The sequence below is a fragment of the Cyprinodon variegatus genome, unplaced genomic scaffold (genome assembly GCF_000732505.1).
Source record: "Cyprinodon variegatus isolate N-32 unplaced genomic scaffold, C_variegatus-1.0 Scaffold59, whole genome shotgun sequence".
NCBI lineage: Eukaryota > Metazoa > Chordata > Actinopteri > Cyprinodontiformes > Cyprinodontidae > Cyprinodon > Cyprinodon variegatus.
The window spans coordinates 582,572-601,369 of NW_015150512.1; the positions used below are offsets into that span (position 1 = coordinate 582,572).

General features: G+C 36.0%; 1 protein-coding gene across 1 annotated transcript in view; it reads right to left on the reverse strand.

Annotated features, from left to right (window-relative positions):
- Positions 1–2,745: 2,745 nt before the first annotated feature.
- fat2 (FAT atypical cadherin 2) overlaps positions 2,746–18,798 on the reverse strand; it is a 102,715-nt gene continuing 86,662 nt past the window's right edge. Inside the window, exons 24-29 of the mRNA XM_015371508.1 lie at positions 16,069–16,522; positions 9,449–9,602; positions 7,105–7,204; positions 6,864–7,012; positions 5,439–5,713; positions 2,746–4,300 (exon numbers count right to left, since the gene is read on the reverse strand). Of these exons, the coding sequence (XP_015226994.1) occupies positions 3,804–4,300; positions 5,439–5,713; positions 6,864–7,012; positions 7,105–7,204; positions 9,449–9,602; positions 16,069–16,522 (1,629 nt within the window). The 3' untranslated portion in view covers positions 2,746–3,803. The remainder of the gene's footprint in view (positions 4,301–5,438; positions 5,714–6,863; positions 7,013–7,104; positions 7,205–9,448; positions 9,603–16,068; positions 16,523–18,798) is intronic.

The following is an 18,798-nucleotide window of genomic DNA, read 5'->3' on the forward strand; positions in this document are numbered from 1 at the left end:
TGCCTCTGCCTCTGCCTCTGCCTCTGCCCTCAGCCTGCCGACCAGCCTCTGGACCCACAAGGTTTCCCCCCCTGCTGATCAGAAACCCTCTGAGCAGGTAATAATCCAAGTCACCGTTGAACTTCAAGTTTCCTGGATCCACTCTAACTGATCTGTCCTCCTCTAGTGGCTTCCCTCCCGTGACCAGTCTGACGAGCCAAGATCCTGTGCACATTTCTGTAAACTTTGTAAATAAACCATTTAACTTTTCCCCTGTCTGAAAGAGTGTTTCTGCATGTGGGTTAGACGCTTAGACCCCAACATGACACACTCACTGTCTTCATAATGGTCTTTAAGGCAAAAAGCCAAGTTCTGAAGGTTTCATGGAGTCAATTCAATCTGAAAATCTCACACGGAAAGAAAAAGACAATTAGAAGAATTTTATTGATACAAGTATTTTAAGACTTTGGCGCTCAGTCCAGAAATTTTGCTTTAATATGCATAAGCAGGTGTATAAGAACAGAGATATTTTCATGGAGAGAGATGAAGTTGGTTCAGACCATAGTCTACTGGTTAGAGAGACGATCTGCTTGAGCTGTACTGGTGAGATCCAGTAGACTGTGTGAGCTGATACTAGTGCTTCACTCGGGACCCGGAAGATAAATGTACAGTGTGGATAAGTAGAGGTTTGCATAAACCTGTCCATGATGAGCAAGCATGAAACGACAGTGGAGAGGAAAAACTCTCCATGGGAAGAAACCTCTGGCAGAGCCAGGCTTAACATAGCGGTCTTCTGCCGGACTGATTGAGACGTGACGAGGAGTGCAGTAAGAGTCCTTGAGTATTTACACTTTGATAGGGATGAGGTTGAAGAAGCAGCAAGGAAAAGCCAGATGGATCTTTGCTACGATGGTGGAGAAGGGGATGGAGGTGGGTTGAATCGGGGTCATTTGAGTCAAAATCAGACATACCTTGTAGCGCAGCTACTGTTTGCACATTGGCTGGGTAGCAGGTTGAGTCTGGGATCTCAAGACCTTTTAAGATGAAATCTGGATGCTGATTGGGCAGCTTTGAGGTGCGGTTCAAAGCTGATTGGTTTATTTCGGAGGCAGTTGAGCCTCTGATAATGAGGGCAAGTAATTTATTTTCTTCAGTTGAACTTCAGCCTAGGCTTCATTAATGTTGTTTCCAAAACCTTTTGGATCTCTATTTGTTTTTATAACAGCATCTCTAATGGAAAGGCCTTGAATTTAACATAAACCAAAGAGATTAACTGAAGCTCTTAAGAATAATACAATGAAAGGCAGAGGTTCAGTCTCAATTACACAAAACATCTATAAGGCAAATTCTGCTAATTATCACAGAACAAGCACTGAACATTTCCCTTTTGGGTTTATAGTACATGTTGTAGAAAGAGTTAACTTGAGACACTAAATCTGTTTGAATTTATTTTGAACAAGACAGCTAATTTTGACAGAATAGGAAAAGAACAACAAGAGACCCGGAATCTGTGTTTCTATAACTTTTCTTTATTCACTTTTCAAAACAAAAAATAGGACGTTTGAATAAAATCTCTCACAGAGAAATAACAGACATGGGGATGCCCACATTAATACAAAAATAAACTTTATGACTGAATTGAAAAGTAAAAACAAATCTAATACACATTCGAGCAACTTGTATCCTGCACAGTAACAGCACATTATTATAATCTTATTTACACTTCAATACTTGTTTATAAGATTTTTTTATTCGTCCAGGTGGAGTTGTTTTCAATCGACCCATCATTGACAGAATGTAAAACGTCCTTTTTACAACTTTGTTAAAATGCTAACAGGACAGAAAATGGTTAGAGAAGAAAATATGGCTAGTAATATTGCAACTGAAATGTGCATAATTTAATGATTTTAAAGTCCATAAGATTGAAGATAAAACATGTAAATCACTGGTAAATAGTAAGGTAAAAAGTAATTTTTTTAGCTCTTCAGTACAATAGAAATTACTAATGACTATCTTGACATTTTACAAAACAGTAGTTGGTAAAGAATTAATCTGATTATGCTTTTTAAATGATCAATTAGAAAAAGAGCAATGGAGCTAAAAGTAAAAAGCACTAATGGGATATTAAAGGTCTGCTTGGAATTAATCCATTTTAAACCAGGTTTACATTTTTTACTAACTTGAATAAATTCCTCTTTCATCTGTGCCTGTGTTTAAAACTCACTACTGTCTATGTGTATGTTATACATGCAGCTTCCTTTTTAAATAAACAATTATATATAAACTAGCTGTGCGTCTTCATTACACTTCATCATGGGACTTAGTAGCAGTTGTAGAAAAACTGGAACAGTTCGTCACTTACATCAGGACAGTTTTTAACCTGGTAGAAAATACTACCGCTGAAATGAATGAAATTGTCTATATTTTGTATTTTTTTTTCAATATGCTATCAACCTAAGGTAAGGAAAATGCTGTGAATTTAGCAATTTTGACCAAACATAATGATCAATGCAAAACTCAAACGGCATTTCAATTTAAATTAAATGCTGTATATTTTAATGGTATTCCGTAAAAATATCTGACCTGGACTATGACCTGGATGACTGAGAACCTTCAGCAGCATATTTTAATGATAGCATTTTTCCCACATATCGACTTTAAATATTTACTTTTAAAAAAAGATGTTGTATGCAGCAAAAGTAGCGTTTAACTGAAAAAAGCAGTTTCATGAAGTAGAGTTTATATATATATATATATATATATATATATATATATATATCATTTAAAATGGCCGAATAGGCTTTATTTTGCTGCAGAGAAACCTCCACATAAATTGTTCAGATTTACATCAGTGATGCAAGCATTGCTGAACAGCAGTTAATCCCAAACTTTAAACCAAAGTTAATTTTGCATTTATTACAATCCAGGACGAAATGTTCATAGACACTAAAACTGCTAAATTGCTCCTGTGTTGAGGACAGTATAACACATTCTGAAATACTACATCACAAGTAATCATCACTAGTTCACTCGTTTAAATGAGGATCCAGCCCCATCGGGAAAGATGTTGACAATATATAAGTAAACAAACACTGAAATGCTAATCTTCCCTTTATAGTTCTTAATGTCTTGGCTAATACATTTAAACATGTTCTTATTAGTATCGTTGCAAATAGTCAAAGATAGGGAGCACAAATGCACCTATAGTACAATTTGCGATATGCTTGATTTAGTTGTTCAGTGCAATACAGGGAGCAGGCTTTAACTAATCAGTTTTGTACTTAGGGGCGGTCTAGTCAGGAATGTAGTGAAATGCACATTTGTTTCAAACAGAGTCTCTGTGGCCGTCTCTTCTCTCTTCATTAAAAAAGTCTTACTTTATTTCTCTTTATATTCCAAAGAGTGGAGAGTAGAGCCAGTAATACTGTTCATAGTTTCTGGAAACTGCTTTCAGTAGTTTTTATTTTATTTTATTCTTTTTTTTATTAAAAGATAAACTGTGAACTTCTTCCAAATAGGCAGCTGAGCAGTCTTGAAATATACCTCCTTGTAGTCCAGACAGAACTGCTTGTAGAACTAAACAAAAGTGTGTTTGTTTCCATCTGGGTGGCAATAAAACATGATGGGATTTGGAAATCAGAGCTCAGCCTTTTCAGTTTTTCCAGTTAATGTTTCTAAATAAGATATGAATTTACACACAAAGCTGCCTTAAACTGGAAAAGTAGATGGAATCAGCATAGTTTCACTCTTGCGTATGTTCTTGTATGAAGCCAATAAAACATTCCGGAATGAAGAGATTGTTGTTGGAAATGGTGCATTAAGTCCTAAAACATGACCTCTTCACAGCTCCCGTAGTCACTCCCCACCATACTTGAGCCGTCATAACCTTGGTGGCTTTGCCCTGTGGGTCGTGTCTGAGGCTGGGCAGGGTTTGGTCCTCGTGGAGCACTGCTCTCTTCAGCATAGGATGGCATGGCTACACTAAGACGCATACTGAGTCTCTTATAGCCTGAGGAGACATTGTCGAGGCTCCGGGTGTGCTGTGTGGGATAGTAACTAATAGCAGTGTATTCATTTGGGCACTGAGAACTCGGAAGAGGAAGACCGTCTGGACCCAAGAAGTCATCTAGATTCTGGTTGCTGTAGCATGGTGGAAGTGGGGCCCGCCGATCACATCGATCCAGTGGGAATGGGAATCCCCCAAAACGGGAGTTTCTTCGAGAATCGACAGTAGAGGTGGAGTAGGTGTCCTCCACAATGTCAAACTGGGGGAACTCCTGGACAGTTGGACGTCCATAATAGTCAGGGTCTGCCGGGTAGACTGAGGAAAGGGGACAGAAAAAGAAAATATCAGAATTTGTCCAGAAAAACTCAGACACTTCTTAAAGTGGTAAATTTGGTCAACGGGAGTGACTAAATAATTTGTTTCTAGGTAGTTATTAATTTCCCGCTGCAGGCTAAAGAGACAATCTTTAAAAAGGCACAAAGCTATGGATTATGTTAACTATGATTGTAGCTCTCGTTAAATTAAATTTGGGTAAACTGGGTAATGAGAATGTTTATACCATCCTTTGAAAAATTTGGTTGTAAAAAATCTTAAGTAATTGTGCGTACATAAGCTTAGGAAGAGGAGGCTAGGAAAATATGCATGGTAAATCCTTCCCCACAGAACCTTTGAGTGGGTCTGAACAGCTTTTCAGGGAGAGGGAATGTATCTAAAGAGACTCAGTGAAGTGCCCACATTTTACCTGAAGGCAGACTGAAAAAAAAACCTTCAAAGACAATCACCTGGAGATTCCTTCTCATCTTTCTTCAACATTATTATATTTCAGCTGGAAACCTCAGCAAAGGCACTTCTCTGTTTTATATAAAATTCTGTCTATTCTGATGTGGACGTGCTTTACAAAAGCCATTTATTCTAGTCTAAAGCAAAGTTTCATTGATTCTGAGCAAACTGCCAAGTAGGATTTTAAAATTGTAATTACTAATATGAGAAAAGTTAAATTCTAAAAAATTGTTTAAATCAAATTTAGGATAACCTTACATTAAATTAAGTATTAATATTACTTTGGTCAAATTCAAAACATTCATACTCTTAACAAACTCTTAATTATAAGGAAGAAAATGAAAATATTTAGATAAATAAATAAATAATGTTCGTGCCCACTGATGGAAATGTCCTCTTATCTTTTTTTTGTGCATGATTTATTTGCTTTTTCTTTAGTTGTTGCTAAAAATCTCTTTAGTTGTTGCTAAAAATCAGACAAATCTTAGTTAATCTTCTTTATCAACTAAGTTTTTGAAATAAACAGATCTAACCAATTTATTTTTATACTATCATAAAGACCAAAAAAATCTTTATCTTACTTATTCTACAAGTGTTTTTTTTTTCTTTTTTCTTATGTGTCTATTTCTGTTTCTTCTTCCTGGTTAAAGTTTTTAAACAAACTGCCACAAACCTTCATAGTCCATGCCCCATTGGTTTTTTCTGATGGAGTCATTGTCAGAGGTTGACGGCTGTCTGACAGGAATGTTGGGCGCCACGCTGCACACGACTGGCCGCAGGCTCTTTGGAGATCCACCTCCTGATGAACCAATTTGACTGCGCGGCCTCAGGGATCTGAATGGTGTGTGATCCAGGTTGTTGGTGGAGCAGACCAATGAGCTCACCTCAGTTGGGTTGCCATCTTGGCACTCTACTTTGAGGCTCTTAGCCAAACTGGGCTGGAAATACCTGTTGGCATCAACAAAAGATGGTTTCAGCTAAGTTTGACACTGTCAGTATATGACTCTATACTAATCTTTAAATGTGTGGTGGCCTGAAAAGATGTTAAAATATATTTTCCTTTTCCTTTGGGCTGGGTGTTTTGGCTTTTTTGGTGCAGACCAACAATTGAATTGAGTAATTTACCATAATTTTGTTTTTTTCTCAGCTCTAATCTAAACAACTGACACTTTTGATTTATGCTTTTTTTAATATGGCTTTTTTAGTATAAACAAGGAGAGTTAAACAAGTTTAACTTGAGCCTGAAAGATAGAAAATATTTCTGTAGCTGTCCCCACTGAAACGATTTTCAAGGCTCTCAAATTAAAAGTTGAGCCTCGAAAAAGTAAAGGGTAAAATGGCTTTTATTTACGTTGCCCCATCTACATGGAAGATTCTGCAAAAAGACTGGAAATTAAATTAATTTACCTCAAAGAGTGAAACTCGAATACAGTTATTTCATTACAAACTGGCTAAAACATATAAGGTATAAAAGGTTATAACAAAATATACAAATATTACTTAAAAAAATAGCCCAACTGAAAAGTTTGTCGATTTAGCACTCATTGTTGGGTTTTCTTCTGCAGGAATTACAGCATGGGTCTACTTTGTAATTTGTGGCAAAACTTTCATGAGTCCCCAACAAGTTCTTAAGTTTCACTCTTTTCACAATCCTCTTAAGGCTGAGGTTGTGCTCCTTTCTTAGACCACCTTTTTTCTTTCCTCTAAACTTTATATAAAGATAAAAAAAAAACTTATTACTAAATAAAACTAAATATATAAAAACTTTAAATTACTTCATTGCATTTTATTAATATTCACCTGGCTGTGAATGACTGTCTACTGGACAGATGCCAGGATAATAGTCTTCTCCATTATTTAGTGTCTGATACATATTCTTTCCTGTAAATTGGGTTTTCTTTAACAATAAACTAGGACAATAAATAAATAAATGTGAAACAAAACCCTGCTCTTTGCGATGACAGCTTTTTGAAATTTAACTTTTCCAGTTGAATTAATTAAACAGCATTTTTCATTTTGCTGATATTCAAAATCATTTAGATATATAAAAAAACACACCTCACTTTAATAACAAGAAGAAAATATATATAATATTTACCCATTTGAGTCCTGGACACACACAGGTTTTCTCTTCTTCCTATGAACATAATATTTTCTTGCAAAGATGAAGATTCCCACCAAGAGGACTATTCCCAGCACTCCAGCACAGATCTGTGCTATCTCCACATAGCCAATACCTGGAGATACCTGACAGAGGATAGGAGATGCTTTGTGTTACATGCAGGGTATGAATATTTACTATGACTGATCCCAAACTGTAAAATGTAAATAAAACTGACCACTGGCAGCGGATCACAGTGGACGGAGCCATCAACAACTTTACAGTCAAAGCCTCCGGGACAGAAATTAGGCGAGCAGACCTCAATCTCATTGTGGCATCTGAAGCAATAATAGAGATAGATTTAACATACCAGAAAGGAACAAATAAGTAAACTTGCACCAGTTTGAATCACATGTAGACTCTTTGTTATTTAAGTAGAGCAATAAAAGTAAACACATTTTTCTGGGTCAGTTGTGTTCAATTTACTCAAATTCATCAACCTGATGACTAGAGTGATTGTTCTCAATGGATGATCATATTCATTTAGACATTTTTTGACTACATCAAGTCATCGTAACAATGTAAGATTTAACAGATCTTTGATCCATGTTATAGGATGAGATAAATTCTTCTTCTTTCTAACAGGGTAGCTGGAATTTCCTTTCTAAAATATGCTATAAGTAGAGTGCAGCTAAAAACTTTTATTTTCATTTTGTATATACAGAGTAGAAACAACAAAATTTGGTTTTGTACAGGTCTCATGATGTTTCAATTTTTTAAAGTGCAGCAGTGATCAAATGTAAACATTGAGGGAGAAAAAACATGGTGCAAAAATTTAAAGGTAAAAATTTAAAAGGCCATAAGATAATTTACTAGCTTATTATTTGGAAATATCCCAAAGGCTGCATTCCTTTTCTTTAACAACCAAAAAATTTGAATTAATTAAATGATTAGAGAAAGAAACCTTCATAATAGCACAATCTCCTGTTTTTTTTTTATCAGCATTTTGACAAAAACCTATGTCTTTTATCTGTTTGCTTAAATCATTTAATTAAATTTAACAGCTTAGAGCCAGTATGTCTGTCAGTAATAGCCCTAGAGAGTAAAGGTCATACTTTGCTAATGAAACTAAAAGCTTAACTGCAATCCTTCATCTTCCGAAGTAAGAAACGCTGCACGAAGGACCACAGGGATTGCTGAGTGCTTCTACCTTACTACACAAACTTATTATTTAGGTTTGCATATATTGGAGTTTGATGTTACCATAAGAGTATTTTTTTTGCAGAGTTCACAGTATTTTAGCTCTGGAAAAAGTATTTTGCTCAAAAGAGCTGTTTTTGCACAACTTTGATATTAAAGAGTGATTTTCTGATTCTGTTTTACTCTTTAGAGAAGGAACTGATTTTGGGTTATGATTAAAAAAATTTCCATTTGGAGTTAACTTAGACAAATTTTATGTTGACCCATTACATTTAAGAGATTCTTAACTCACTTGATGTGCAATTCTAAAATTAGTTCCAAGCAGCCAACTCAAATGTGCTTCTCAAATAAAATTTCTGACGGAGAAAAACTAAAATTTGAAATCACCCTTTATAAATGAGTATCAGTTGCTAGTGGTTTAACTTAACTAAGTGATTTTACAATGACATGCTCAAATGTGACAAAACAGCCTTAAAGACTGCACAAGTCACATAAAGCCCAAGTTCCTGCAATTACATCCCACAGTCATTTTTCACTCACTCAGTCGGAACACTACCTGCAATGTGGATTGCTCTCAATAACTGTGAGGAGCGATGCAATTCCACAGATGGATTTAATGAAAGGGAGAATATGCAAATGCCTTAGTAATTTGTTCGACGGCTGTTGGTGGTGTGCGAGGAATGCAAGTGGCTGTTGATGAGAAGAACATGTTTGTGTGCAAGTGTGTGTTTGTTCATTTGGATATGTAAGTTCAATTTTATGCGCTTGTGTATTTAGGGCTGTGCACATTATTCCTTAAAAAAAACAAGTGGAATATTAAGCCTTTTTTTCCCTATTTTTTATTATCTTTACCTTGAAAGTATGTAATTACAATTTTGGTGGGAACGTTCAAGCACAATTTATTTGGGAATGATGGGATGGCAGGTAATTGTTTTTTTTTTTTTTTTTTTGCTGTTTCAATATTTGGCCATTTTAATCTCTCTACCACTTTATGCCTGAATACCAGCAGCAGATACCCTGCTAAAAAGATCCTACAATCGATAGATTAAAGGCTCTTGGTATGCTTTAATCTTGATGTACTCAGTGGTGGCAAACATAATGATTTCTCACTGGTGATTAGTGGGTATTCACTGATTTCCTTTTACTCAAAAAAAAAAAATAAAATAAATAAATAAAAAAATATATATATATACATATATATANTATATATATATACATATATATATATATATATATATATATATATATATATATATATATATATATATATATATATATATATATATATATACAGTCTTTGTGTAAAACTCTAAAACAGAAGAGATTTACAATGTTTCCAGGTAGAAAAATGGAATCAATATGACAAGCATGCATGTTTTTACCTTGCTTCAGTGTTGTCTGTTGAGCAGTTACAAATGTAGCCTTGAGCCTTTGGTATGCATACTCCACCATTTGTACATGGCTGCGAAACACATGGGTTGCCGGCCAGCTCGCAGCGGGGGCCATGGAAGATTCCTGCACATGTGCAATGGGGCTCTGTAGAAAGAAATAAAATGCACATTGACAACTGAGACAAGAGCAACGGATCAAAGCGTATTGAACATCCCCAACAGGGAGGAATTAATCACAGGAAAGGTCGGCGGGATTCGGCCTGAGTATATAGAGGTGTGTTTGATATTTAAATGAGAAAAAGCAGCCCTCAAACTAAAACACTGGCATCTTGTTTAGAAGCTTTAAATGTTTATAACGAATGGTTACATGATTACCAAATATCAACTGTTTAATTGAAAACAACAAAGATAATGGTGACACATTAAAAAAAGATTAAAAAACACATACATTTCATCACTTTTAATGGCAAGTAAAGGCAAAAGAAGCTCTAAACATAGAATTATAAGTATAAGCAACTTAATGCAACAACAAATCTGAGGCGGTAATTCCTTTTTGTGAAACAGTTTGATAAATAAATGCCACTAATTAACAGGGGACCATCATGAAAGTGAATATATGAATATCATATTAAAAAAATTCAATGTGCATGATTTCCTAACACTATGAAGCTCTATTCTGGACTTTCCCCAACAGTCTTTGTATGAGATGTTGAATATAGTCATCAGGCCATCAGCAAACCTTAATGTGTGGCAACAACAGCATCAAAATGTTTTTGCCTCATGAAAAAACAAGTAAAACGATTATGAAGTATTTAAAAGCCCCTTGAAAACTTGTGTTGTTTTCATAACCATGACCTGAAAAAAAACTATAGTAGGAAAACATTTGCTATCTTATCTGCCTTTCACCTTCTCCCCAGCTGTAGAGGAAGCTGTAGTTAAAAAAACAAACCTTGACAGTTGGCTTTGCTTTTAACACCTGTCTGATTACATTGGCCTTACCTTGAGTGGGGAAATAAAGCACTGTTTATGTAACTAAAACATAACTTTAATGTGATTTTAAATAATGAGGAGTAACATTTTGTAATTCTTAATGATATCTGTTTCTAATCAATTCAATTCAGTTTATTTAAATAGCGCCAATTCACAATACATGTCATCTCAAAGCACTTTACAGTTCACCAGATCATATACAGTCAAATTGATTAAAAGTTTTTTATCTGGTTGACTGCATCGACTCAAAGGCAATCACTCACACAAAGCATGCTTGTAGCAACAGTGGAGAGGAAAAACTCCCTTTTAACAGGAAGAAACCTGCAGCAGAACCAGGCTCAGTGTGAGTGGCCATCTGCTGAGGCTGACTGGAGTTCAAAGAGAGAGAAGCAGAGATACAGAAAGAAGCAGAGATACAAAAGCCAACTGTAAAAGGTGGTCCCGTCCAGGAAACACACAGCCAGGCAGACGAGCTCTAAGCCAGCTCCCATGTCAGAGGATGAAGAGAGCACATCCAACCAGTCACAGTCAGAGAAACAGGACTACACTGGAAAAAAGGCTGATCTCCAACATCTAAAGGTCTAAACATCTAAAATATCTTTGTTTCCTGTTATTTTAAATGCAGCGAAAATAATTAGCTCTAAAGCTCATAAGATTAATATCTAAAAGCTGATTTTATTTGTTAAGTTCAATTGATTTATCATCCTTTCTTTCCGTAATGTAAAATCCAGCTGCTAGGTACATGTCTTATCACAAACAAACTGTTAAAACTGAAGCTCCTCAGACACTAGTGTCCACTGAATTTATCAGTTCCAACTCTCCAATTAATAATAACTTAAAACTCTGGCAGATTAACAAGTCGCAAAAACTACTAAAAAGGTTAAATTATGAAATAATTCTACCAGGAACTTTACACAATCCAAGACCTACATACATTAATCTTTGATCATTTAGGACGATATTCTAATAATCAGCGTAGGATCTACAAAAATGTAAAGATCAGGTAGGACCCTGTGATTTTTTTTTTATTAGAAGTTCTATGTATGGTCAAGTATGAAGGTCCACTTCTCTTCAATTTGTTGACATTGCACAGCTGCTGAGCTGCCAAGCCACATCTGCACATGTTCTGGAAAACTGAGGCTTTTACATTGATCTTAAAACAAAAATGAAGTATTTTAATAAAGAAACCACATGACTTCAGCATTTAAAACTTTCAACCATGAACGATACTTCCAATGGGGTTAAAGATTCAAACAATTGCATATCTGCAGTACATTTTGAAGACAATAATTTATTTTTACAGCGCAGACCTAAGGGAAGAAGTGGTTCTTTAACAGTTTACGTAAATGCAGCTCAAGTCAATGATACCTGGAGATTATTGAGCTCTGCATCAGATTCCCCGCTGTTTTCTGATCTAATGCTTGACCCATTTCAAATCTTATAAGCTTCTTATAAGCTTTACAAATAAAGTAAACTTTTAAGATAAAAAGCTATAAATAGCAAAACTTATGGTGTTAAAACAATTATTTTTCTTTCAAAATCTATGATCCTGGAAAAACATGCAGGACTGAGACAAATGTCTTATGTTGCCACATTCATGTCTTCAAATCATGAAAAGAAAGATAGACCCTTTTAAATAATTATTGTCGTATATTATAATATATCAAGACATGGACCACTTAATGAAGGAGGATCTGCAATGGTTAATCTGTGACATTCAAGTAACAGTTAAGCAGTGCTGTTTTAATAAACGATTAGGATGACGAAATCATGTCGCTGACGCTCCTTTTTTTTCATAACGATAACAAACATTGACGAGCTAAACATGTACCTTTGATGACTAAAATACAACTAGTCATAGATTTGAGTTTTAGTCAACAAGACTAAATACAAATTTGGTCGTCGGTCAGATGTTTAAACTGTATCATTGTCCTGTAATATGCTAAGCAGTATCACCAGTGCTGCTGCGTCTTTTTTGATCCTGCCATCCACCTGCAACACAGCGTTACACGTCCTGCAGGAGCACAGATGGATCAAGACAGCAGCAACAGGGTCTGAGAAAATAACCCAGAATGGTCAGTACTGCTTACTCAACTCTGACTAACTCTGCCCTGATCTTCCATCTTTGCTTGTGCTGAAATATGTCTTTGGAGATGCGGAGCTCCGAGTCTGCGCTCCACGCTCCACACTCCACACTCCACACTGATGGTTCGCTCTCAGCATTATGGCTCTTCATGCTCTCGCTACTTTATAAACTATATGGGGCTGATCATCCTCTGCCAATCGTAATTAATCCCTTTAATATTATTTTACTTCTTCCAGCTCACAAGAAGTGATACTAAACATTAATTTGTTTCCACCTAAATTATATCCAAATAAAATAATTGCATTTTGTTTATTTTTGGATAAAGAGCCAGATGAGGAGATACATAGATCTTTGAATATTTCTTTCTCATAGTTCTCGTTTCTATCTACATAGATATGATGTAAATGTTTCCTTTTATTGTCATTAAAACATTTTCTGTTTTCTTTAAATATGTCAACATTTTAGTAGCATATTCTTTCAATTTAGGTCTAGTTTACCAGGGCATTACAAGGCAATTATGTAGGTTCTTTGTTTTTTTATATCAAAACCCTGCAAATTTAAATCTAATGGACAGCTGAAAAGAGGTAACTAAGGGACAAATTCTCAGAAATAAAGCCAAAATTGCCAAAGTAGAAAGAAGGATGCTTTTGTTCTTTGCTTTTTTGTGGAATGAAGATTTATTGATCCATGTGTATTGCATAATTCATAGTAGATCAGGATGTGTTTGCGTTACGATGGAAACGTACGTCCAAAACCATTCCTTTATTGTACATTTTGTCAGATTTTCTGTCTGCTATATTAATCAATATGATGTGTTGAACTAGATTAGCTATTTTCACAAGTATTGTGTGATATTCCAAAAAAGTAAAAAAAAAAAAAAAAACAAACAAAAAAAATCCACTGGACTTTGTTTCCAAGTTTGAGGATATTTCCCTTCCCATGTCTTCAAACTTCCAGTCCAGTGGATTGTTTAAAAAAAATTATAGAAATTTGGAATGACTATGACCTGTATTACTGAGAATCTTCACCAGCATTTTGTCAGACACTTTTTTTTTTATAAAGTAGGGCATTAGGTCATAAAAAAGTTTATTTGAATTCTTTAAATCAGAGTTCTCTGCCCAAAAGTAATAATGAACTGCACGGGAACATTCTATACCCAGTAATTGAAGTTTCTTGGTTAGAGCTTTCAGTCTGGTAAAGAACCTGGTTGTTTTTCAAAATTGTAAATGTTCACTTTTTTTGCAACACACTAAAAATAGACTAAAACCTCTTTAAGTTTTAGTCAACTAAAACCCACTAAAACTATCATATATCGAATTGACTAAAATGCGACTAAGACTTAGTAGTTTTGGTCCTGAAGACTAAGACTAAGACTAAATCTAAGATGGCTGTCAAAAACAACACGGCAGTTAAGTTTTGGAGCAGCACAATCATCTAAGGCCCAGAAGCAAGTTCCTGTCCACGAATGGATAAGAAAATAACTGAACAAAATTCAAGAAAAAGATAAACTTTGGAGTTTAGTTCTAATGAGATGCTGGGCCATGACCAAACCTTTTTTTTTTTTTTGTTTTTTTTTTTTACTTTTTGTACTTCCTAAAGCCTTAGTTGTTGATCTAAAACAAATGAAAGTCAAACGCTAAATCAAATAATTGACCACGGTTAAATACTTTTCGTTCTGTAGAGATGGCTTTAGAAAAAAGTGTTTTTTTTATTTCCTTAACTTTAATAAACCTCAAAAAACATATCTAAATGGAATTGCTGAACGATTATGTCTCTTGAGTGATTGACTTAATTTTATGCACAAGATCTAAAAATGTGGAAAAATATGCAGCAAACTGAGATAGTTTCAGATGTTCCATACAGTGGTGCCACCAGGGGGTGACCAAGGCCACCCTGTGCAATGCCCTGGCCAATCCACTGGTCACTGGTCACCCCATCAGTTTAGCATTTCATCCCATTATGGCAGCGACTTAACATTAAAAATCACACAATAAAACAAGATATACGTAGGTGTTGACTTAAGTCTTTATGATTTCTACAGGCAGGTTCACCACAATAGTAGATTCAAACCCTGAAATTATGGCTTTTAGTTTCAGTGTGCCAACCCAAGATTTTTAGTGGCCCCATCTGGCCATCCCTATGAGACATTTCTAGAGGCGCCACTGGTACCATGGATATAAAACAGTTCTTATAGTGATGATATCTCATGTCTTATGGCTCCCTGCTTTACATTTATTGTCCATGAATAAAAAAGAGGGGTATTATTTTCCTTAACCACATAGTACATAAAGTAAAAGGTCCTCTCCACCATCTGCTGCTTTGATGCATAGCCAGCTGGTCAAAGGAGGGTAATATCAGCTCTGCACATGCTGTGTCCCACATCTACACTGCCTTGCAGGAGTCCAAACTCAATACATTTAATACCAACACAAGAATTACCTCCTATCTTAAAAATTTCTTAGTTTGGCTCATCAGTTTTTTTTTTTTTAGAAATTGATACCTTTTGCACCGTCATCAGTCACAAATAGACTCAATCCATATATCTGATGGGCAGCAGAGCATGGCTAGCCGCGGTGAAGGGGAGCCAGCAGGAATTACAACACTGACCGGAAAGGCTTTTATTTGCAAAAGAATGGAGGGAGCACAGATGAAGCAGTCTGTGTGAATGAGGGATACCTCCAATATTATGTGGAGCTCTGTATGTTGGTAAAGGCATTTAACTTTTCAGTAAGCCTGTATAAGAAAATGGTCTTGTGCATCTTAAGAGTAAATTAGCTGATGTCTATTTTCGTTATAACAGCTTTCAGATTTAAGGGTGCTATATAAATATCCAAAGCTGCAAGTAATTCAAAATCAATTCAATCAGTCCCTTTGCAGCTTACAATTAAGAATTTTAACCCTAATAGCTTTCTCATAAGGAATGTTAACTTTTTAGATTAGCATGGAAGCATTTGCAAATGTGAATATTGATCTAACAATAGGAAAAAAAACTGTGTATTTTTGTTCTATAGAACTTCATAATTTGAAACAGGACATCATATTCTAGTTTGCTGGCTGAAAGACGGTTAAGTTTTAGGTTTCATTCATTGCTATTAAACATGGCGCAATGCTAGAGAGTGACCAAAGAAACAACTGTGTTGTTAATACTATTGCAAAATGAAGTGGTTTAAAATTCAAGTTCTAGGATCACGTTTTTTTTTTTTTATTATCTTCCTTTTGTAGCTTGTTAGTTTTTTTTTTTCAACTTTAAATAGAATTGTGGTTTTAACAGATTGTAGATTCACTGTGGACAGTTGGATACATGCTAAGCAGTAGGAGTGTCACATAATTCTCTTCTCTGTGTTTGTTTTAGTCATGGTAAATAATAGGAATGCTTTGTATGTTAAGATATCTCCATAGTACTGCCCTAATCAGAAAGCTGTGTCAGTGTGTATTCTGGCTTGTAGATTACTACCTTTGGTACAGACCTGTTTGGCTCTGGAATGTAATATTCAGCAGTAAAGAAGTTTAAGAAAAGTCAGACTCATTTACTAACCTCCAGCAGCATCCTCCTCGCAGACTCCTCCATTGTCGCATGGCTGATTGTCACAGGCTCCTGCGCCATTGCAGCACTGATAGACCCCAAACACCCTCCTGCTTCCAGACTCTGTAAACTCTGGTGTATGGCCTGCCAAAATTGGCTCCCTGTTAAGCTCCAAGTCCTCCAGACAGCCAGTGAAATGATGAGCGTCCTGGATGAAATCTAAAGCAGAGTCCTGAGACAGAGGAGCAAACAGTAAAGCACCATGCGAGCCCATCATCCTGCATGGTTCTCCCAGGCTGATGGAAGCTGGGTGCTGCTGGTCTAGAGTCAGTTTCATGGAGCTGGAATTGACCTCCAGCAGGACACTATGCCAATGACCATCTGAGACTGGTGGGGATCGAACCAGCAGTGTGGCTGGAGATTTGTTTCCACATCTATATCTGATCTGCAGCTCTCCTTTGAGCAGCTGGGGAAATAAAAAATAAAACAATAGATTAGTAAAAGAAAAATCAGACTTTAGATATTTCTGAAATCCAAAAAATCTATGATAACATACAAATAAATCTGTATTTTAGATCCAGAACCCTACAAACACAGTACTGCAAATTTCCTGACACTTAATGAGGTAAACTGCCCTTAAGTGACAAAATGACTCAGTGTGTTTTACTCAAACCTCTCCACATTTATAAAAATGTGCAATCCTTATTTATTAAATGTTCATTTAGGGTGCCAACGTACTTGACAGGCCGTAAACAGAAAACATTGGAAAACTGTTTGCCCAAGATTTCTTGTTTTGACCTTATGATCTAACCTACATGTTAAACGTGTCTCTACAAGTTTACCTGATCAAATACAAATGCTTTTTTTCAAAGAATGATTTAAGTTATCAAACGATTATCCAAATCAACGTGACTCTCTAATGTTAAAAATGGGGTTTTGCCACATTAGAACCAGCCTTTGGCCCCAATATTCTTGGTATTCAAAAGATTAGTAAATATACCAAAAAAGGTCCTAAATAGGTAACATAAAACAAGTATACACACACCCTCATAACTATTTATCTAACAATGATGTTTTTAAAATAAGAACATGCAAACCCCATGCATTCAATTTGTTTGAAGCCAAGGACCTTCTCCTTGAAGAAACAATGCTGCCAACAGCACCACTGTGCAGCCCTGAAGGTAAACTTCATTTGATCAGGTGTGGTTCATGAATCTCATAATTGAAATCTATAAAGCTGCTCATGTTTCTGTCTTTTTCCAATTGTTCTTTGTGTTACAAAAACAGTATTTTGCTGATGTGCTCCTCATCTGTTCTGTTTGACACAACGCATGTAAAGTCAAACAAACATGCTCAGCATTTTATCTCCACAGACCATAGCCCGTTGGTCTTTCTGCATGCTCAGCATTCCAAAAAAGTAATAAGCCAGCAGCTTTTTCCAGTGCCTTTTATCTGTTCAGGATTTCTTTATGCATTAGAATCCCTTTTCACATCTTCTGTATTAAAGATATATTTTGCAAACTGCTACTGTACACTAAAGGCTTATTCTTAATCAGCGCCAGTGCAACTGCCTCTAAAAACATTCATTATTAAAACTCTTTCAGTTGTTTTTTGTATGTTATTTTTAGGGAACTTCTATTTTCTCCACTGTCCCATACCAAAAAGTTTTTTCGCATCCTTTGCAGAAATTAATTCTGTAGGCTTAACTTGCAGAATGCCCCACATCGATTAATAAAGACCTTTGCCATATCATTAGAAAATGTTTTGACAAAGAAACCTGTGAGACCTCTATTAGTTGTCTTTTATCCAATATACCCGCTTGGTGCAACTTATTCATGATGGTATATAAAATATACAGAGCACAGTTTAATGGATCAATGATCATACATTATCAATCAAGCCCATCTAACATGTGCTATCTATGATTCCAAACTCAACTGGGACTGGAAGTTCTTGGAAGTTTTTGGCTTCATGTCTTAGTAAGTCACAGTCTAAAATGCTGCAAGGCTCCTACAATAAGCTTAAGGCCACAGGGAAAAGTTTAGTAGGCAGTCATGGGAACATTAATCATATTTCAACCTGGAAAAATCACAAAAGAACGAAGGCAATTAGAAGAGTTTTTATGAAACAATATTTTAAGACTTTGGTGTCAGAGTGGTGGAACAGAGATTGTATGAAGATGGAAGCTAGCTGGAATAATGCACAGGTTTGTATGAACCATGATGTGCAAGCATAGAGCGGTAGTGGAGAGGAGAAATTCCCCTTGGGAAGAAATTTCGGGCAGAACCAGGCTCAACATGGCGGTCTTCTGCCGGACCGACTTGGTATGCCTTATAAGTGCTGTATGGGTCCAGGGAATCACTTCATTAGGGGGAAGTAGCAGCATGGAGAAGAAGCCAGATGGAGCTTGCAAGTATGGTGGATAAGGGAATGGAAGAGAGTTGAATTGGGGTCATCAGAATCAAAGTCCCACATGTCCTGACCATCCGTCCATCTGTGCATCCATCCATTAGCTCTATACATTTATACTTGATTGCTTATATGTCCAACATTTAATGAGACATTATTTGATTGTGCAGGCACATTATCATGTGTCTATCATGGCTGAAAACCAAAGGATGGTTAGTTGTTTTGTTGAGCAAGCCAGTTTTTTCAGAGTCGCAACTGTTTGAGAAAATATCCCTTCCTGCTCACCTGCCAACATAAAAGCCAGAAATAAAACTAGTCAGTTTGCATTACTGC